General features: G+C 40.1%; 1 protein-coding gene across 3 annotated transcripts in view; it reads left to right on the top strand.

Annotated features, from left to right (window-relative positions):
* CLCN4 (chloride voltage-gated channel 4) overlaps positions 1–22,388 on the top strand; it is a 46,427-nt gene that overhangs the window by 10,465 nt on the left and 13,574 nt on the right. For all 3 annotated transcript variants that reach the window (XM_038173033.2, XM_038173035.2, XM_038173034.2), the window contains exons 2-9: positions 3,044–3,195; positions 3,530–3,629; positions 9,530–9,717; positions 15,348–15,470; positions 17,364–17,570; positions 17,663–17,743; positions 18,304–18,849; positions 21,343–21,529. In XM_038173033.2, the coding sequence (XP_038028961.1) occupies positions 3,044–3,195; positions 3,530–3,629; positions 9,530–9,717; positions 15,348–15,470; positions 17,364–17,570; positions 17,663–17,743; positions 18,304–18,849; positions 21,343–21,529 (1,584 nt within the window). The remainder of the gene's footprint in view (positions 1–3,043; positions 3,196–3,529; positions 3,630–9,529; positions 9,718–15,347; positions 15,471–17,363; positions 17,571–17,662; positions 17,744–18,303; positions 18,850–21,342; positions 21,530–22,388) is intronic.

Raw genomic sequence — 22,388 nt, 5'->3', positions numbered from 1 at the left:
GTGAGACATCGATGTCTACTTCTGACATCTCTGTAAGCAGTGAACAGAAATCGACACTTCTAGGGGACAGACTGCCTCATTATAATGCAGGTTTCTCAAATATACCAGATGAATCACCTCTGAACAGAGTTTCTCTCTCCTCATCAGCTATGAAAGGAGTCTAGATTCTAGTATCCAGAGTCTAGAACAGATTTCTAATCCTAGATGAGATAACTTGTGCCATGAATGCTCATCCTTTGCCATCATCGGAGTGGATTGCTGCAGTACACCTGGCTGCAGTCCATGTTTGGATGACGTATTTGCCCTTAACATGTGTGTATTAAATTAACGTATCTATAACTAAATCATTAGTATAATGCTCTAGTTGTGCTGGCAGAACTGGAAGCATCTCTGCAAGCACTTCTAGAGGGCAATTTAGCTATCCTGAAAGAAACTTTGGAGATTGTTTCAGATGCCTAAGTAAGGTGAGATAAATAATTGCGAAATAAAGAAAGTGATACTTCTGGTGCTAGCACAAAAGGTGACTACTCTATACTACTCAGTTCAAAAGTGCTGTAGCCAGATTTTATTTACTAGAATTGGGTTTTGCGTAATCTGATATCACATCTCCACTTACAAAAGTGCGGTACCCAGAGTCAAATTTCAGGCTGATAATCATCCAGCTAGCTACAATTTCTAGGTATTGGAACATTATCTAGAATTCAAAGTTTATTTGTTTCCTAAGTCTTCCATGGCCCTGTGGTCTCTAGCACTTTTGTCTCCTTGGACATGCTGTGCAGCACGTATTTCGGGGGTAGGTTCAGGCTGAGATTGTAATTATCCTACATACTTGTGGTCTGGCCTGGTATTATCCATCATAAAACTGTCATGTGCTGGGCATTGACAACATACTTAAAAAGCTATTTTTTATGTGATATAACTAGCATGTTGGGTAATTTTCTTGTAGCATTAAGGAGAACTTGCCAACTCTTCCCGCACAATAGTTCCCAGAAGTTTGTTTATACAGCAGGGGTACTGCCTGGGTTCAGGCAAGCAGTCTGAGCTGCATGCATATTCTTTGCAGGTACTTCTTCACTGTATGGGAAGAATAGGTTGAAGTAAATGACCTGCAAAATATCAGTGTGTTACAAAATCATACCACGGTCTAATTCTTTCACCTCATTTCAGCTTCCCACTCCAGTCCTCTGTCATGGCTTACAAGACACCGAACTCAAGATCCATTTGCAACTTCAGCTCCCAGGTGTCAGCCGCAGCATCCTGCCTTTGGATTCTAATTTCCCTTAGCAAATGCAGGAGTGTGCTCTCATCTGTTTTGCTAAGTACTGCTATTTTCAATTGTCACTCCTCTTAGCTGCTGTTTTTTAAATTGCCTCCATCTTGTGGCAGCCTATTTGTGCTCTGCAGCGCTGTGTGGGACACCTGCTCTGCATTTGGTTTCCTTCCCCAGGCTGTGACTCCCTTGCTTGATTCTCTTGCAGAAAAACATGCCATGGTGCTTGGAGATTACTTGATTTCCGCACTTAAAAAGTCTTCTATAGAATTATAATGATGACCTGCTGTTTGCCTCTAAGATAATGTTTTTCTCAGCTGCTTGTGCTGAGCACATTGGCTGTGCAGTCCAAAAAGTCCTACCCAGTGGAGTGCAAAGGAGTAGACACTGACAGAGATGAGTATTCATGTTTGTTATATCCCTGAAGTCAACACCAGGGAAAAAAAATAAATGGATAGGATTCAAGTAAAACAGTCGAAAATGGAGAGAGAAGGGGGAAAAGGGAAGTAAATAAAGGGGGCTAAACACATCAGCAGAATGGGCGGGCAATTTATTTAAAGCTCATCTGCCAAGTTTTTTCCTTTTTCGTTTGCAGAATTGGGAAATTTCCTCCATGATTCATAGATCCAAATTCTGTACATGTCATATCACAACGTGCCTATCTGAAGGAGGTGTATGGGTTGTAGTAGTTAGTATTAGCCTTGTCAGCAACCTGCAAAAGTTATTGTTGAGTATGACAAGGGCTTGTAGGCTTTGCAGAGTCAATGAGTCAATTCTGTACAACCTTTAAAATCTGTATCTGTCACTATTTTTTTTTTTTTAATTTCAGGTTACACTAACCTAATCCACTGTGATTTTATTTTTCTTTTTTTCTTTTTAAATGTTTGCCCTTTCAGATTAAAAATCCTGGCTACATTCCAGAAGACCCTGTTTCCCAGACACCTATTTTAGGATGGATAGGATTATGTTACTCTGTAGAGCAAGACGTCTTTGTCTCTAGGAGCAACCTAGATGGTTCTTATGGTCTAGACAACATACTTTCGGATGGCTGAAGTTAAGCTGGATGAATCCAACCCTGTGTGCCTGAAATACTTTATTTAATAGATTCTCATGCTGCTAAGGGCTCCTCTCCTTGGGAATGATGTCAGCTTTTTCTGGAACCTGTCATATTAGTGACTGCTTTGGGACCTGACCCTGTAAAGGAGATGGTAATTTTTGCACCTAGCCAAATGTTGCTAAGGTCTCTATGGGCTAGAGAGGTACAGTAGTTATGAGTTAACTTTTTCAGGTGTTGCTATCGTGGATTGCATGAAGTAGATGTATTTCCAGGGCTTCTGTAAACCCAGAAGAATGATAAATGGTATTGAATCATCATTTGTTTCCTGAGCTGGTAATTCTGCCTACTCAGTGACCTCCCAGCAGACAGGGTACATCTTCCACCATGTGATCAGGATGTAACATTGCAGAAGAAGCCCAGAACTACCCTGGGTTTGGGGGCTATATTTTCAAAAAAGATAGTATATCTGCATTTAGACACTGTGCATTTTATGTATGCTTTTTAGGGTTTGCTAAGCTGTTTTAGTAGTCTTCAGCAATTCCTAGTGGCAATGCATAGATTTCAGAAAGTGCCCACCAGTACTGCTGACCCACGGTCTGTTAACTTCGTGGTTTGTGGAAGGATTTTGGAAAACTTGATTCTGCCATGTCTGGCAAAGCTGCACAAATTTTTAAATCAAAGATTTATTGAAATTCTTCTTTTTCGCCTACTTGCAGACACTAATATGGTCAATGCAGGAGAAATGAATGGTTCTGGTAACCTGATGGATTTTCTGGATGAGCCTTTCCCCGATGTTGGGACTTATGAAGACTTCCACACCATTGACTGGCTGCGAGAGAAATCACGTGATACTGACCGCCATAGAAAGGTAAAGGCAGCGTCTTCTCCCCGAATTACAGCCATCCTGGCTGTGAGAGAAACAAGCAGGTTTCCAAAGATTTTGCTTCCTCCTTTGTTGTATCACTTGAGGAGGACTTATAAAAATAAGGAGGCAAGATGTCTTGGGTTTGTAAATATGAAACTGCTTCTGGCAACTTAAATGTCAGGCCATCACTAAAAAGTGATTAGGACTGGAGAGAGCAGAGAGTAGAGGAATTGTATACACTTTTGAGTAGGTTAAATCTTTTTTCAGTTTAAACACGATGCACTAAAACTCTGTCAGCCTGAATCAGCAATTTATCTCTCTAAATGTATTATTCCAGATTACAAGCAAGAGTAAGGAATCCATATGGGAGTTCATCAAGAGTTTGCTGGATGCCTGGTCAGGATGGGTTGTAATGCTTCTCATAGGACTACTGGCAGGTATGTGTGTGTTAACATTCGTTATGCCTGGAAGCATTTCACTGAAATTTGCTGCAGTGCCATCTGTTTCTCTTTTTACTTCATTGTCTGTTCACTGATGGTTCAAGCTAAAAAGGCAGTTATGTATCCATGCAGTTATAATACTTAATAAAAAATACCCGCTTGCAAAATGTCCTGCTGAGTGCTGACCTAGAAAAATGTTATTCTCCAGTAGAGGGGTTTGTCTGTTGTTTTTGAAAATATGCATCTGAGTACTTTACACTTAACGGCCTACTTTGGCTTTCTGAATCTTTGATTGACACGAGTCAATTTTATTGGTAGAGTTTTTTTCCTTATCTTCGCTTAACTGAACTCTGCAAGTAGATATTATAATGAGGGTGAAGAAAATCGTGGTTGTGTACAGTCAAAGGGGAGCTTTGTAAATCATCATGTTCACTGGGTTATCTTCTTTACACATGCATGAAGGGAAAATACAGTTTCAGACTTAGTTCTGGATTTGCTCCCAAACCAGACAGACATTACATATTTAACAGCCTGCTCAAAATCAGATGGCAAATTCATTAATTGCCTGAATTGCTCCGGTCTTCTACTCAGTTTAGCTTAGCACATCTTCCAACTTGGAAAGCTGCACTTCTATTACCAAGTTGAAACAGCTGCCATTTTTTATGCTTTTTCAGTGATGTCAGGGTGCTCTTGTATCTTGGTAGAAGCTTGATGCAAAGCTTCACGGTTTCCAAGCAGTGCAAATTTCCTGCTTGCCAACTGTCAAGTTTATATGTTTATCATAGTTGTTCAGGAGTGTCAGAAGTACTGGGGAAGTTTTTGAGAAAACATAGCTGAAGTGATGTTTTGGCAAATTATGCTGTTTTATAGAGATACATTTGTTTCCACAAAAGTTGTGATGGGAGAGTGAGATGGGAAGGAAGTCTGACAGACTGTGTACTACCAGAGCTGCTGAGCTGTCTTTAAAGCCTGGGTTTGCCCTCATCTAGGATGGGGAATTCTGCTTGCAAGTAAAGCTAGAGTGAACCTTCAGCAATGGCCTTCCCCAGGCCAGCTGGTAAACCCCTTGGTCATATGGGGAATGTAGTATATACTCACATGCTCTCTTTATAGTAAACACGTGCCAGGTTTGTTTCAGTTCTACCTCACAATGAAAGCTCATTCCAACATTTTCAAGGTTGTTGCAACCCAGAACTGATGAGGTCTGGTAAAGCTCTAATGCTGGTACATCCAGTTCTAGGAATAGAAGGTTATTGAGGGTAAGCTGGAGCTGAGATGTGTTAGCTGTAGAAACCTTTTCAATGATGCAGGTGCAGAACAACACAATTTACCTGAGAGTCAAGACTAGTCTGTTTTTAAATTGGGGTAAGATCTTGTGAATCAATGAGAGAACAAAAATTACCTGCATGCTCATGATCTGGGCTGTAGACTTTGCCTGCCATTGAAATGATGTGTGTTCTCCGTGCATCCAGCATTTCTGGGACAGGACAAAGGTAGAGAGTCACCACCTCAGCCTCAGTGAGAGGTCAAGCACCCCTTTGATCTGGGGATTATTGATATGTGGATGAGGTTTCTAAACCAGGTTTGGAGAGGGAGGAGATGAGGCTGGTGATGCAGTTGAATCACTTCCCCTCTCTGCTTGAAATATTAGCAGCTCAGAAACATTGCCTGCCTCTTGCTCTGCATCAACCTTGCTCCTCCATGGCCCCTCTTACCCTGTGGAATGGGCAGAAGCTGCCTCTGCTCTGAGGGGAGCAGCGCTGCACTGGGGAGCAGCCTGGCTTGGCTGTGGGGTTATGTCTTGGGCAGCTGGGTGCAGACATTGCCAGGGGAAAGGACAGTGGATGCTGAGGAGGGAGAAAGCAGCAGCAGTACTCTCCAGGGCATGAGGGGACTGGGGAGCACCCTGTGCCACCTGCACCCCTGCTGGGGATAGAGGCCAGCAAGGTGGGACTCTAGAGGGGAGGGATGGCAGGAGCCTCCATGTGTATCTAAAGGCACTTGGAAATAAAGTTAGGAGTTTAAAGTTAGCTTAAATAACCTAGCAGCCTAAGTCCCAATAATTTGGTCAAATGAATCTTTCAGGTTTTGCAGCACTTGAAGGGCTGCACCTCTGCAGTCAACACAAGCTGATGTGGCTGAAGGAAATGATCCTTGTTCTCTGCTGCCCTGCCATTGGGCCCTGTTGCCTTGTGTGTGTGCAGCTGCAGAGGGGGTTGGACTTGGGAAGTGTCCTGGTGGGAAAAATGGATTTTGGCCAGATTTGTTTTCAGTTGGATCTGTCGGCTCAGCAGGGTTGATCACCACAGGGCCATACACACAAGCAAAATACTGCTTATGGGAAGGTACTGATGGAGGGAGGAAGGACAGGACCATTCTGTTTGGGAGTAGCCCTCAGTCATGCTATTTTTGGCATTCTTTGTTAGTCCCATTAAAGTGTAGGTAGGAAGGGGAACTCCAGAGGAAGTCTGCTCCAGCCTCCTACTCTCTGCAGAGCCAGCTTCAGAGTTAGAGCTGTATGTTTAGAGTAACACCGAAGTATTTAAAGAACTTAACAGCAACCATTTGGGATCAGACCGAAGTTTCATGAATGAATGTGTGAGCATAAACACATAAATTAGCGTGAGTGGAGCCCCTCGCTACCACTGCAGCCTGACATAGGTAGCTCCACGGCTCTTTCAGGGCTGTGTACTCACAGTGTGCATCTCAAACCTTAGGTGCTAAATGGAGGGAGCAGACAGTGCATTACACAGTTACATGGAAATGCACCGAATAGATTCTGGAAATCAGGCCTTGGGAGCTTGTTCATTTTAGAAAAGGGAAAGAAGCAGTAACACCCACAAGTATTCACTGTGGAGATCAGATGAAAAGCTCACAAGATGCTCTAGAAAAAGAGTACTAACTGGGCTTGTCTCAATCAGGAAGGCTGCACACTTTTTGGAGAAATACAAAGCAGTGTAATGCCAAAAGAGCCTAAAAATTTAGGATGTGAGTGCCAGATGTTTAGGGACTCATTTTTTAAGGAATGCTGAGTTTTTATTTTGCCCTTCCTGCTCACATATCCATGATCATCCCCCAACCTAACCATTACTAGCCAGCTGAAGGTACACGTTATTTATGCTATTTACAGAAGATGATCAAAAGAGACTTGATTTTCTAAAACTATGCATCAGAAAATAAAATCATACTAATGCTAAAATGCTCCAGTACTGGGATTGGATGTGCAATAATCCCTTATGTATTTCAGTCCCTTGCCACTTGAGTGATGCAGTTTTCTTGCTTTATGTGGAAAAATATGTTCTCAAAGCAAAATTTTAGCATTCTCATTAGAGCATTAAAAAGGATGTGTGGCTATCATCAACCAATAAAAGAAAAGAAAAAAAAAAAAAAAAGGAAGGAGAGAGGTAGAAGGCTATTATCTGAAATGAAGTTCAACATTTTCTGGCTTTGGAGGCTCATTATTTTTCAGTCTGTGCAGGAGGATACATAGATCGGGGAGCAAGTTCAGCTCCTTCAATGAAGTATGGAGATAAACTTACACTATATTACAGCAATGCAGTGACATGTCTAGACAGCCATGATAAGCACAAGAAATGAAAGGACTGAAATGCTGAACAGTCTGCTACCTCCATTAATTTCACTTAAAGTTGCAAAGATTCAGAACTTGTAAAATTTCTAGCTCTGGCCATGTGGCTTAAGATCAATAACTATTGCACCATTATCCTGCAAGTGCTGGCCTTCTCCTCTCATGATTTTCTTCTCTATAAATCTTGTGTAATAAATCATACATAGCATTTTCTTCTTTATGTGGATCCCAAATCATCTGGTGAGATGGATTAGATCAGCTGCATAACTGAGTACAATTTCTTAGAGGAACTGTGGTGTACATGAGCTTGTTGTATCAGAGAACTGAATGTTCTTTCCACTCTCTGTTATTCACTATATCAGGGGAAAACATTCAAAAGCCTGCCTTCCTTTGCCCCTTCTGCTACGCAGCATTAATATTGAACTGCCTGATTACACATGATGTGAGTTTTGAAGACGGGAGTGACTAGAGAGAATGATAAAGGTCCATCAACAGATGCAAGAGGCACAGCACTTGGTGCTGATGTCCAAGGGCTCAGGATTCTTTGTGCTATTTCCTGAAACTCGGAGAATTGGAGGAGAATTTAGAGTTTACTGTAAAACTCACTGAGTTACACATGCTGACGTTACTAGCAGCACAATGATTTCCCATCATCTAAAAAACACCATTCATTGTTTCCATAGAAATTTGGGAAAATGGAAGGGCTAAGCAAGAGAAAGCCAAGCTCTGCATGAAAGAAAATCGCTGATACAGGCATCAATACTCCCTGCTGTAGCCTTTTTTTTTCTGTGGTCTTATCTAATATCTGAGTATATTTCTTCAGACTATTCCTGTACAACAAAAATTCTGCATTACTGTTACAGTCATTGCTTGTCAGTGTGGTGACAATTATCCTTCTTAAGGAAGTGAGAAGACATGTTCATGTATAAGGTTCTGTGAACACTTGATCTTTTTTTCTTTTCTGTTCTGTGAATAATAAACATGTTGCGTATGCCTCAGTTATTTGATTTTTTATTTTTATTTTTGTTCTTTCACAGAAATTAAAAGCAGAAACCTTTATTTTCAGGTCCAATGAACTTGCTGTTGAAGACATGTGCCCTAGCTACTAGGGGAAATTGGAGCAAGCCCCAACCCTTCTTCCCCACTTCATTCGATTGCATTTTCAGCAAGAGTCACAAGACTAAAAGTTTTGGAGACATAAACCAAACCATTTCATTTTCCAAAATATTTTCCCGTATTTTAATCCAATTGAAATGAACCAATGAATTCTGTTCAAATTCGTTACTGGTTTCCTTGAATTTGTACTAAGGTGACTAACAAAAATGTTGAACTCTACCTGTGAAAAAAACTCACTCTTTCCATTGTACCTGAGAGCAGTTTGGAAAACATTACATGAATTTGCTATTGTTTGGTGGTTTAATACTTTCCAAAAGTAGGCATATAGGGTTCACATGTAAGCCTGCCATTTCAGTGTTCTGGCTTCTTCTGGCCTCTGCCATCCTGCTGGTACTGTGTTAGTGGCTGTGGGGACACATCTGCTTTGACAGTGCCAATGCTGTGGCAGGTCATCATCATCTGTGACAAAATACTCTGGAAAACCAAGATTTCCGCTGGGGTCTTGCCACATGAAGTTTACACTTTTGCATCCTCTAACCACTGGATGTCGCCGTAGCTCTGTGTAGTTACCAAGACAAAGCTAAAATAAAGGTTACTTCTGTAAAGGGAGGATTTGAAGTGTAATTTTATTCTGTGTGTTTGGATTGGTAATGAATGTTCGCATTGAGAGTCTGATTCCATTAAGTTCACAAGGCAGAATTTGGCATCCGTACTGTTTTTGTACTGAAATCATCCCTTTAAAAGGTTGCTGACTTGGGACCAGAAAGGCTATAGGAAAACAACCGTATCCTCTTCCTCCCCGCCCCTGAAATACACCCAGGGTGGTTTGAACCCTGCTGCCTAGTACTTGCATACAGCCCTGCTGGTCTTTGTCAGACTGTGCACCTGCTGGATTGGGCCCAATGTTCGTTATGCCATCCCTACTTGGCACCTGGACAGTATGAAAATGGCAGTATTTAAAATAAATGCTTTATGAGAGAACACTGAAGGTCAGACAACACATTGTTGTGGCTGATTCTTTGCAAGTTCACTGTTTCTCCCCGTTCTTTGGTGCATTCATACTTATGTTGCAGCTGCTGCCCCACATCATGTATTTTTTCTTTCATTATAAGTAGCTATATTTTTCTCATGACTTGGTATATTTTATGCCACAGCTTATTTTTCTGCATTTCTTTTTTTTTTTTTTTTTTTCCAGGCACGTTAGCTGGAGTGATAGATTTAGCTGTGGATTGGATGACAGACCTGAAGGAGGGTGTCTGCCTCTCTGCATTCTGGTACAGCCACGAGCAGTGCTGCTGGACGTCTAATGAAACTACATTTGATGACAGGGACAAATGTCCCCAGTGGCAGAAGTGGTCTGAACTTCTTGTAAACCAGTCTGAGGTATGGAAGACATGATTAGGCTGGGGTCAAAGCAGGCCAGTTAATGCACTTTTTCATGCTTGCTGATGTTCCCTCCAGAGAGTTTCTCTCAGAGTCATGAACTGGTGTTGGTGGTTTGCTTTTTTTTTTGATTACCACAAACAGTATTTGCATAACTTGGGATAGGTCCCACTCTTACAGTGTCATGTGTGATAGAAATTGGAAAAATGCAAGATCTCTTTTTTTTTTTTTTTTTTTTTAAATCAGTATTAAAACAAAAGTGTTTCATAACACTCATAACATAATCACCGGGGGACCTTAGCCGCTATCCAAACTTTTCTTTTAAACTCAGTTATATATGAGAAAAAAAGATCATCCCTGCAAATATATTTAAAAGGAAATGTTCATGGTTGCAGATGGATTTTATATATTCAGATGTTGTGAACTGTACTGCAAGCTGCATAAAAACTGCTTGTTGTGACCTTGCAATCAATTTCTTTATTGGATAGCAAAATATTTAGATAGTGCTGAACACTGGGGAAATAATGGGCTTCCTGGGAAGTGGCCAAATTTAAAAATTTGCAGGGGGAGAGTAGCAGAGGGGAAGAAGCTGATCCAGATTTATACAAAACTTATATTGAAAAAACTTTTTACTATCCTTTCTTTTTTATTGTTGTAATTTTAAATACAAATAATGCTGTTTCAGAGAAAAAAAAAAAAAGAAGGTTTTCTGTACACTTTGTGGCAGATGATATTTTTATGACATTTTATTTCCACCTAAACTATTATGTGTATTGAACAATACTGATTCCTTCACAACTTCACAATTCTTTTTTTTTTTTTTTGTCAGAATTATTAGGTTGAAAAGAATCCCTGATTTCTACAGGTGTCTAGGGGGCAATATTGAATGTGACACAGGGGTAGGATGGATGTGGCATTGAGGATAATTGGCTTATGGAATACTGAAGTCTGTAATGGAAGTCTCTTTTTTGTAATACTTGATATTTCAGTTTAGTCACTAATAGGGAAGAAAATATGTACTTCAGTGACATAAATCTTCTCCAGCCAGGCAATTAAAGACTGGGTGACTTGGAGAGATTGTCTCAGATCTTCCTGCAGTTTGGATGTTGTCTGGCCCTATAGAAAATATTTCAGGAAGCCTTCATTGCTGTACAAGTTTGTCATTCACATTCACTTCGGTGCTGCTTTAGGTTTATAGTTAAAGTAATACTAGATGAGAGTGTCTGTGAATACGTGTAGCCCAAGTTTCCATACTTTTAATTAACCGTAGTGAAAGTAGTGGGGTGCTCACTGTTCCTGAACATTCCCACCACTTAATCACAAGCAGAAATCTCTCTGTACAGCTGCCAGTCCACAATGTCAAACTTCCCTTTGCCAGAGGTTTCCTAGGTCTGCACTTTCCTTCATAAACAGATGGTTCCGATGGTTGTATCTTTGCACCAGTGAAGAAATATTACCCTGGTATAAAGTTGCAGGACTGGGGAAAAGGTTGTAATTTAAGCGAACAAAAAATGTGGGAAGGCTAAAAAGGGGGAGAAAGTTACAATTGTTATGGGATTTGGAAATCCTGTGCATGTGTTTGACATGCTGTTACTCTGAAAGGCTGGAATATTTAAACAGAGCATATCCTTGAGAAAATTTATTGCTTTCACCTGCTACACAAACTCAGCAGCCATGACTATTGCATGCTGTGGCCTAGAAGAAAAGTATCATCTAGGTAGACAGTGTAAAGCTGCTCACTTTATATCCAAATCAGTCTTCTGACCTCTTAGTATACTGTCACTGTGGGAAAAATAAAAAAACTTTTTGGATTAGTTTTAGGCTCTTTCTCAAAAGGAAGGTGGCTCTAAGATCTATAGTTCTCTAACTGCTATGGACGCTGTAATTTGAATAAGATGGCTGTCTATCACTGTTACATAGAAGTCCCAGGGAAAGATCAATAATACCTCCATAGAAAGGTGAATTTGGCAAGCAAAAATTCTGCTCTATAGCAAAAGGCTTATGATATGGGCAAGTTCTACATGAATCTTGTAGCTGTAAAGGACTCTAGGAGGGATCAAAATACAGTGAAAATTATTGAGTTTCAAGGGATATATATATCCTAAATATATAATATTGCTTGACTTTGCACTCTGTGTTTGGGTAGCTGCCCTATAAAACAGCATTACACAGAAAGACTAATTTGGAGCACATTTTAGACAAAAAGTTCTCTGAGCAATTTCCCTGAAGGTACTCTGTTCAGGCATGTCTTCTTTTTCATGCATGACTGTGACTCTTTCTCATCATAGCCAACTAAATTTGGCATTTCGAGGGCTAAGATTTTGACCAGTTCTTCCTTGTGGTTTTGCTGATTTATGTCAGTGATAAACCCTGTACATATGTTCTCACTGAAAATTGTGACATTTTCTATGTCATCTCTTGAAAAATGTTTTCGTTCTAGTCCTCCTATAAAATGAGCCCAAAGCAGAGTCTTGATATAAATTGTTATGAAAAACATAATAGCATGTCAGAAACACACCAGGCTGTATTTTCTTCCCTAATCACTGTTTTGTAGGCCAACAGTACCCTTCATCCCTCTGGTCATGAATTGCTTTCAAAGAGCATGTGAAGAGTGTTGTGATGCAAGAGAGTTTCAAAACCTTCAAATTCACTGGAGCTGTGTGTGTGTAAATCACAACAAATGCCACCTACTTCAGCTAGCTTGTTGGCACTATCTAAAGCCTCAGAGCTTCTGCAGATCCAATTTGGTCCTAACCTCAGCTGCTTGGAGCTGAGGACTGTTTCTAATGCCTTGTGTCTGTCCAAGTTAGAGGGAAGTACAATATGTTTTCCATGGCTCATGACACTGGATCTGGACATGGCTCATAACACAACCATAGGTCTTTGCAGAGTCACAGACTTATTTTGGTTGGAAGGGATCTCTGGGGGTAATCTGGTCCTACTCCCTTGCTCAAGCAGGGCCACCTACAGCAGGTTTCCCAGGACCATGCCTAGGCTGCTGGATCTGCTGTCACGAAGCTGAGACTTGCAAGACAAGGAAACCTTTCTGTATCTTGGACCTGCTTCCCAACTTTGCAGCCTTGATTCTGTCAGTCTGTGAGCCCTCAGGACATACATTGCCATAAAGTCCACAGGAGGGAATCTGTAAGCTGTGACATCTCCAGTGGAGTAAGAGCTGGGCTCTTTGCTTCTGTAGTAAACAAATATTGGCCAGCAATGGGTTGCATCCTGAGGGATGTGTTTTATCTCAGTATTTTGAGTTTACGAGAGTTGTATTCAGTTGTGTTACATTTGTACCTAAATAGGACTGGAACCAGATCTGAAATCTTGCTAGGTACTTGCAAGCTAAAATATAAAGTTTTGCTCAGTTCTATGGCTTACTTCATCTCTATTGCTGCTAGGTTGAGTCCTTTGGGCCACTGGTGGAAAAGGTCTTAACAGAATCATCTCTACTGATGATCTTTTTTGGTCTCTGATTCCAGTGTAGAATTTCACTGATTCAGGGCCTTACTAACGATATATAATGGATGAGAAATCATCTATTTGCTATACTGAGTTACTACTAAATAGCTTCCCAAAGGTTTTATTACTAATCATTAGAAACTGCTGCATCTGGACCAGTAGAATGCCACATATCTGGAGAATGTAACAATGAGAGTTGTCCCAAGGGACAAGACTGAACTGGCCATATGGACTCCTGTGAGGTCTTGCCACAGCGGACTAGGTGTATACGTGATTGCACTAACGAGCTGACATAGTTTTCATTTGAATTCTGAGTTGTGAAAGAAGAGGAAGCAAAAAGAAACAAAATTAATTTGACTGAAGTGAATTTAGAAGCAGAACTGCAGCTTTACCTCAACATTGTAGGGCAAATTTTTGTAATGGCATTGGTCTTCTTTGGAGCTAATCCAGATCCACAGATGAGTATTTTGCCCTGGGGCAACATATTCAGAGTTTTCTTTAGAGGAAGAGTAAATATTGCCATAGCTGTTTGTAATTGAAAGCACTAGGAGAAGACATTCATGAAGAAACGAGACTATCTTCAGCTGTAGCAACAAAGATCCATGATTGCTATAGACAGATGTCAATCACTTGTAAGTGGGGGATCTGTGACTACCTAGTCTCCAGGGCACTGGGAGATGACATTGTACTGCTCTTCTGCTTTTATTAGCAAGGCCAGCTGCTAACATCAGCAAGCACAAGAGGAACTTAACAAACTGCCCTTCTTTCAAATATATCCACAAGGGTAAGGGCTTTTCAATTGGATAGAGACCAGGAAAATGAGGCTTAGCAAGCCTTCATGTTGTTAAAGGTTAATTTCTTTAAGGCTTGCAAACACAAAGACCTCTCAGTACTAGAGTTTATTATTATTATTATTATATATTTTAAAATTATTATTATTATTTTATTATTATTATTTACAACTAGGAACTGGGTCTGGCCAGCTCTGTTAGCAGAAGGCATGGTACAGCTGATTAATGCCTATTTTTCTATTTGATTTGTCATAATGTTGATATCCAGGCTGCTGTCCTGCAGAGCAAAGGCAAGAGCCTTGATGTTCTTCAGCAGCTGGGCTTGTATCCGGTAGGAAGAGTTCACTTAGAGGTGAAGGTTTCATACCAGTTCATGCACTGAGGTTCATCTTATTTTTTATTCTGTAGTGTCGTGTTGCTGGAGGAGATTATTTGAAGGCTTAAGCTCCTTGCATTAGTCCAATGCCTCTGACTCTGTTCTCTTTTGTTTGTGTAGGTGGGGTTTTCAAAATTCTTCTCAAAATTATGCTTGCAAAGAAGGAGAGGCAATTTAAGGCAGACTTTAACAACAATTTTTGCTTGACCTTTGAGACAGGTAGAAAACTTGAAAATAACTACTGACTATGCTTTTGCTATAGGACCACTACACAGTCAACCATAGCTGATGATCGTTATCATTTCCATTCTGTCAGTAAAGATGTTTAGCCTGCAAATTGTTTTTTATTAATGACTGGAATACTTCTAAAATATCATGGGCAAATGATTGTGATGTGTGTGAGTTGGGTCTGTTAATATACTGTGTTTTCAAATTATTCTCAACTGTATCATAGATAGTGTGTTACAGAAAGAAAGGGTTTATTTATGCTTTCACCCTTCTACTGGCTAACTAAAGTGGCTGCTAATATGAACAGGGATACAGTCTGAAAAGATCAGCATCTGACCTTTGAATACCAGTCCTCAGAAAAAGATGTATCAGGGTCTCATGTCCTGTCACCTGCCATGGGGTGAACACAGCAGTTTGCTTCAGTAGGTGTTTTTTACTACCAATTACTTTTGCCCTTATGACAGATTTGTTTGAAGTCTTGGAACTTTTGTTGTTGGCTTTATTTTTCAGTGCTTGAAAAATGCTCTGTTTAAGGTGTTTGTGTCCCTTGCAAACCAACTGAACAGGTTGTGTTAGTTATATCTTAGTATGCTACTTTTTCACATAGGTAGCAAATATTTTTTATGAGTATATTATTTGTCCTTCTTGAGCCAAAGCAGCAGCTGGCATTTAAATGAAAAGACTGGGATTCATGCCATCATGATCCCTAGAAGAAGCATGAGATTTACCAACCTGTATTTGTCTAACAATGTTTGTTACTGTTATTTTTCTAGGGTGCAAGTGCTTACATTCTAAACTATTTTCTATACATTATGTGGGCTCTATGTTTTGCTTTCCTGGCAGTCTCCCTGGTCAGAGTGTTTGCTCCCTATGCCTGTGGCTCTGGAATCCCAGAGGTGAGTTTCTGTTTATGGATGAACATCCAACAAACAAACAACAACAACAAAATAAGATCATTTGCTGCCTTTTCCTATTCTAGAACTGCACTATCAGGTAGCATTAGGAACAAGAGGATTGTCTTTCCACCTCATGTGCAATCATTTCTTTTTCTAACCTGCCTGTCAAGAATTTTCATAGCAGAAAATGTTCAAATGCCACTGCGGCTTGTTGAGCTCTGCCAAAGAAAAAGTATGTATATTGAATTAAAAACTGACAGCTCCCAGTCATCATTTTATGGAGTCCAACTTTTTGTGTCTAAGGCACTTATGAGGAGATTATACAGTGTTTTCTTTGGATGAAATTACTTGGACCAGTTACAAGACAGAAATTTTTAGGCGAAGCTTTAAAACAAAAGCAAGGTAAAATAACAGGGGAGGACAACAAATGTAAAATTTCCTGAGCAACTAAAGATGTGAGATGCCCATCATTTGGGATGTCTGAAAAGTGCCTGGCTGTCCATCTCCTGAAAATTGTGTCTTTGCACACAATGTCATGCTGGTATGACAGCATTATGACTGCCAAAATCTCTACTACGTTTTTGATATTTTGTATATTGAGCCTAAATCCATATTGAGTCATTGAGTGGTGGACCCCTGTAATTAAAGCAGCTTAACTACTCAATTTTTTTGAAATCATAGCAATCTTTTGTTAGAAGTGCTACAGAACTACTGAGATTATTATTTAGGAATCTGGCAAACAGAACCAACAACCCAAAATTTAGAAATCTTTGCATACTTTTTTCTTTATCTCTAGGAGAAGCATCCAAAAGTTCCATAGCCAAATACAGGAAAAAATAAAACAAAACAAAACAAAAAAAACACCTGCAAATAATTTGGAATATTAATAAAATTTCCATGTTTCAAAGTAGTCACATATTTGTTACATCATTTGTTACATATTTGATACATCTCTAAGTATGTTTAAATATTTTTCATGGTTAACTGTAAATCTAGTTTATAGAAAACAATTTTCAGAACCACTTGTGCCACTCAAAATCAGTTTTACTTGATACCTATGTTTGTTTGCAAGAAATGCTTTTATAGTACTTGCTGTTAAGATGAGTCCAGCAAAAACACTATTATTTAAACACTCTCAGTCAATTCATTTTCTTAATTACTGTTTTAAAACCATAGTTAATAAAGTAGAGGTTTGGCTTTCAATGGCAATACAACTCCTTATTCTAGTTCCCACTTTTGCTGCTAAATGTGGGCATGACCCTCCATGTCCCCCATCACTGTTATCAAGTGGTAAATCACATGTGAGGGTAACACTCAACTCTAGTTCCTTTCCAGAGCTAGTTTCCAAATCCAAATCCCCCTGCAGCATGTGTTTAATGCATGTGCATTGCACTCTATCCAAGCTGCTTATATGCAAAATTAAGAGGAAATGTGTAAAAATAAGATCTCTTGGACTTTCTCGTTTCATAATACTTGCATGCTTTTATCTCATGGCCATTCCAAATATTTAGAACTTTTTTCCCCCTTGTTTTAACTGGGAAAAGCCTGTGCTTGTTTATTTGCTTTTTTTCTGCTTTGTTAAAGTTCAGTCTAGTTTAACTCTGATCCTGTAAGCCAAGAAGATATGTAAGAGTTTCACATTTCTATTGATCTCTGTGAGGCTCCTTACCGACATGGGGGACCACCCATAATAACAGTAAAAGTGTGGTCTGCTTAACCCCTGCTCAGAGATCTCTGTGGGAAAGTTGCCCTACCTAGGGTTTCTTTCTCTCCATCACTGTCTCTTTTCAAGTAGTCTGTAATTTTTAATACCACTGAGGTTTTAACTCCATTTGCAAGTTCAGAGTAGTTCAGGTTTCTTCAGCTCTTCAACATGTTCTTCCTGCTTTCCAGATAAAAACCATCTTGAGTGGGTTCATTATTAGGGGCTACCTGGGAAAGTGGACACTTTTAATCAAAACAGTCACCTTGGTTCTGGTGGTATCTTCAGGCCTCAGCCTTGGGAAAGAAGGGCCCTTAGTCCACGTGGCCTGTTGCTGTGGAAACTTCTTCAGCAGCCTCTTCTCAAAGTACAGCAAGAATGAAGGAAAGAGGAGAGAGGTGAGTTTGGCTCAAACCATCCTTTATTTCCCTTTCCAGATACTCAGTGTTTCAAAGGACTCATGCCTTGTACATAAATATTTGCTTTGTAGGTGCTTTCAGCCGCGGCAGCCGCAGGAGTTTCTGTTGCCTTTGGGGCTCCAATTGGAGGTGTACTTTTTAGTCTGGAAGAGGTGAGACCTGGCAGTTCATTTGTTTCAGTAAATATATTTTCTTTTGATGTCTTTTCCTAAGAGTCCTCTTCATTTTTTCAAATATTTATATGCTTATTTTTCTTCTAAAGCAAAAATAATCTTTGATTTCTAGTAGTAAGAAATAGCCAGGTGTTTTAGCATAATTTGAGTAAAAGATGATCACTGGCTTCCTGAAAATGAATATAATGATTCAATCTGGAAATGTATCACTGTGCTGAGTTTTCTATGGCTCTCTGATAGCTGCTGCATGCGATGAGCTGCTGAGCACCTGTCTTACCCTCTCTAGCCAGCAACTTTGAATTTAGGTTCATTGATTTTTCACTGGTTGCTGCTCCATAACCAAAATCTCAAAATGCCTTTTCTAATACCTTTGTGAACACATTCTGGCTGCAGTAACAACTGGTGTTCTCAGTACAGTCAGATGCAGTCACAGATTAAATGCTATGGCAGCCTACTGTGCACAGTGCTCATGCAAATAATTAAATCCAGTGTCCTCCATCGCACTCAGTGAAGTGTTGACTGTCTCTGCTTGGTTTTAGGTCAGTTATTACTTTCCTCTGAAAACCCTCTGGAGGTCATTTTTTGCTGCTCTCGTGGCTGCCTTCACACTGAGGTCCATCAATCCTTTTGGAAACAGTCGACTGGTCCTTTTCTACGTGGAGTACCATACCCCCTGGTACATGGCTGAGCTCTTCCCCTTCATTCTGCTCGGTGTTTTTGGTGGCCTCTGGGGGACCCTCTTTATCCGATGCAACATTGCCTGGTGCAGGAGACGAAAAACCACCAGGCTTGGGAAATACCCAGTGCTGGAGGTTATTGCAATAACAGCTATCACTGCCATCATCGCCTACCCCAACCCATACACCCGGAGGAGCACCAGTGAGCTGATCTCGGAGCTCTTCAATGACTGCGGTGCCCTGGAGTCCTCGCAGCTCTGTGACTACATCAATGACCCAAACATGACCAGACCAGTGGATGACATTCCCGACAGACCTGCTGGCCCTGGAGTCTACACTGCCATGTGGCAGCTTGCCTTGGCTTTGGTGTTCAAAATTGTCATCACGATATTCACTTTTGGCATGAAGGTAAATGGGGGAGTGGTGCAGAGCCTGCCGTGGCACCACAGCTTTGCATTTAGCACTGAAGCTGTCTCTGTCCCAAGGCACAGATGGGTTGTGGTCAGCAGCTGTGGTCTATCTGATGTGGTGTGGGTGCGCCTGATCTCAGCTGTGCACAGGTTGTGATGTCTGCTGGTCCTCTGGCCTGCCAGCACCTCACTCTGCAGGCCCAGATGGCAGCAGAGGGACAAGCCCTGCTATTTTGCACCTTCTAATTTTCTTTGGCTTTATTAAGTGAAAAAGTTATCTGGAAGGGCATTTAAATCCACTGCTGCCAATGAGCAAATTCAGTGATTCCCACTGCAGCTCTCTTTCAGCTCTACCAGAGACACAGGCTGTTTACATTGTTGTTTGTCTTGTTGGATTAATGTCTTCATGTGCCTCAAGGTAGCTATGCTTAGGGAAGTAATGGCTTTCAGTTTACTGATTTACACATTTACAATCTCACAAGGATATAAAAGTAGCTGAAAGCTTCTATTTTTGAATCTTTTTAAGCACTTCAGCCTGGAAGAACGAGGGAGTGGGAGGACTGATAGATGTATGATTTGATTATTCTAGATTTGCAGCTTTTTCCTTCTGCTCCTCCTCCTTCCCATAAATGGGTGATGAAAGATCCAAGAACAATTTATCCAAGTTTTCAATATATACAAAGCTGTCTGTGGCGAGTTTTATGTATCTGATTGCTGGAGCCCATATAAAACACATATCTGTCTGTCTACAGCTCCCATGATCTGAGAATTTAGTTCTGGATCTCACTGCAGCAGATGATGTGAAGTTATTCTGAGTTATACACTATATGGTATGCCATACTCAAAGATAAGGCATCTCATTTTTTTCTCTTAAAAACAGAGCTTGAACTGAAGATCTATCCTTTAGAATGCCAGTTATCAGAAAAATAAGAGGAAATTTCTTGAAGTTTGATTTTCTGTCATGTTTTCTCCGTTTGGGACATCCCTGATGACAACTACTAAATTGTGTTCAGGTCAATCAGGATGAGTGATTGAGTTCTGCTGATTTCTTGAGCAGGGAGAATGAGTGGGAGTTTAAGAGCACTTGGATGCTACAGGTGTAATATTCCTGGAGGAGGGTTTGAAACAAGATGCCCTTTTACTGCAGAATGTGATTTGTGCTGCAGCTGGCAGCCAGTTTTTATTATGCTCGTTCATTAGCTATAACTTCTGAGTTTGGGTCTTCGTTTGACATACATGTATAGTTCTTCATTTGATGTATTTAAAATTCCTTAGAAGCAATTGACAGTTTCAACTATTCTGAAAAAGAACAGACAAAATACATTTACCCACCAAATTTTGAAGGCCTGATCTGATTGTATCAGCAAAATTAACAATATATTGTGGAGGAGCTTCTGCTGTTATCATCACTAATGCTTTTGGGCCATGCCAAGGTTGTTAGTTTAGTTCTCTAGGAAGCCCAAAGTGTATTTTTAGAATCCAGAAGATATAAATAGCTTTTCTCTCTAAAAATAACAAAAAGTCTATGCTTGCAAGTCCTTGCAATGTTTGTCTTCTCTGCTAGGAAATTTGTCTCCAGCTTGACATCTAAGAAAAAATTCACTTGCCTGAGGCAAAATGGGCAAAATTACCTGCCTTCCTTTCCCTTTCCCCTTTTTCCCTTTTTCCCTTTCCCCTTTCTCCTTTCCCTTTTTCCCCTTTTCCTTTTCCATTTCCCCTTTCCCCTTCCCCTTCCCCTTCCCCTTTTCTCTTTTCCTTTTTTCTTTGTCCTTTTTCCTTTCTCTACCTCTTTCTCTACGTCTTTCTATTCCTCCCCCTCTTCTCCTTTTTTTCTTTTATTTTTCTTTTTTTTTAATGATTTGTGACTTGTCTGTGTAGCATACAAGAAGGTAATGATTCATAGAGCTTCCAGGAGAATACATAGCAAACTGAAATGAAGAAATATCTGCCTCTGAGCACTCAGCCACTTTTCTCTAAAATTTTATTCTGTGCTTGACATTTAATTTAAAATCTGGTTTGATTTAGCCTGAAGGAGTAGCAGAAAAGTTGTAAAGTACTTCATGTGAGAGGCATTGAATTCAAGATGTTATTTTCAGTCAAGCTTATTCTCAAGCCCATGACACAGCCATCAGCAGCTTCTGATGAGGAAGCAATAAAGTCAAAAACAGGAACATCCTGGCTTTAAAAACAGACCATGATTCAGAAATACCATTTATTTATCAAATTCAGTGTGATGCAGCAGGAAGGATTCAAAATGGCTATAAAAATGCATTAAAATTACATAAAGCTGTTAATTGCACAAACTCGATCACTGCAGAAGCCTATGGGGAATATCACTGTAGGCTGCCAAAAAGCTACAGCCTTCTGATCTAGCTTTTAATAAGAAAAAAGTGTTCTCTTGTTTCCAATAATAAACAATTAATGGTTTGATCAATAATTTCATTACTGGTCATTTTTGTTCATGCACTCATGTGTCTATATTTTATTCAAGATCCCTTCAGGCCTCTTCATTCCCAGTATGGCTGTTGGAGCCATGGCTGGCAGGATGGTTGGGATTGGAGTAGAGCAGCTGGCGTATCACCATCATGACTGGATCATCTTCAGGAACTGGTGCAGACCTGGGGCAGACTGTGTCACACCAGGACTTTATGCTATGGTGGGAGCGGCAGCTTGCTTGGGTACAGTACCTGTTGATCACTGTGCATGTGTAACGTGGGTATTTGGGCACCTACAAATTGGCTTAAGACAGCTTTATATTTGTATTAGGTTCTGTGCTGGCTTTCTGGATGTAATGAATTTGATGGGCTAAAGCATGGGCAGCTTCTTCAAAGGGTCTCTCCAGTAGGGTCTCTACCAGGTAGTCAACACAAGCAGTTTGCAGTCACCAATGCCTGCTCCTTCTAATCTGAAAAAAACAACAACAAAAAAAAACAAAGACAAAAACAAAAACAAAAACAAACCAACCAAACAAGAAAAAACACACAAAGAATGAAAGAATTAAAGTTAGTCTACTGATTTCAGTAGGTGTTTTTTTTTGTTTTGTTTTTCCTTAGGTATAATGAAATTCACAGTAGCTGGAGTAAAGCTGCTTCTTGTTTAGATTGTGCTCTCTCTCTAGTGCAGGAAACAGATTCCCAGGTCTGGCCAAATCTTAACCAACACAGAGGTAAAAATTTGGTGTCTTATTATGGCTGTGTAACACACACTGGTCAACTGGGTTGTCTTTTTGTTTTCATTTTGACCACAGGCCAGTATTTGATTACATTTAATCACTAAGATTCCTTGGATTTAAAAAGAATGATCTGTTAACTTTTAGTGCTAGATCATTGAATCTTTCCTCATGTATCAAATTTCTGGTCATAAATCTAACAGGAATGTTGCAAGAATGCCATCTGAACACATTTTTGCCTTATCATGTCTTTCCCCTTCTGTATGTGCATGTTTTACCTCCTTTTGTTGTCATCATTGATACAATCATTAGATGATAAAATAACAGTAGGGAGGTATAACATGTTTAATGTAATTGGGTGAAAAGAT

Source organism: Anas platyrhynchos, chromosome 1, assembly GCF_047663525.1.
Source record: "Anas platyrhynchos isolate ZD024472 breed Pekin duck chromosome 1, IASCAAS_PekinDuck_T2T, whole genome shotgun sequence".
Classification (NCBI taxonomy): domain Eukaryota; kingdom Metazoa; phylum Chordata; class Aves; order Anseriformes; family Anatidae; genus Anas; species Anas platyrhynchos.
The sequence above is the reverse complement of the archived record's forward strand: the minus strand, read 5'-3'. Positions and strand labels throughout refer to the sequence as shown.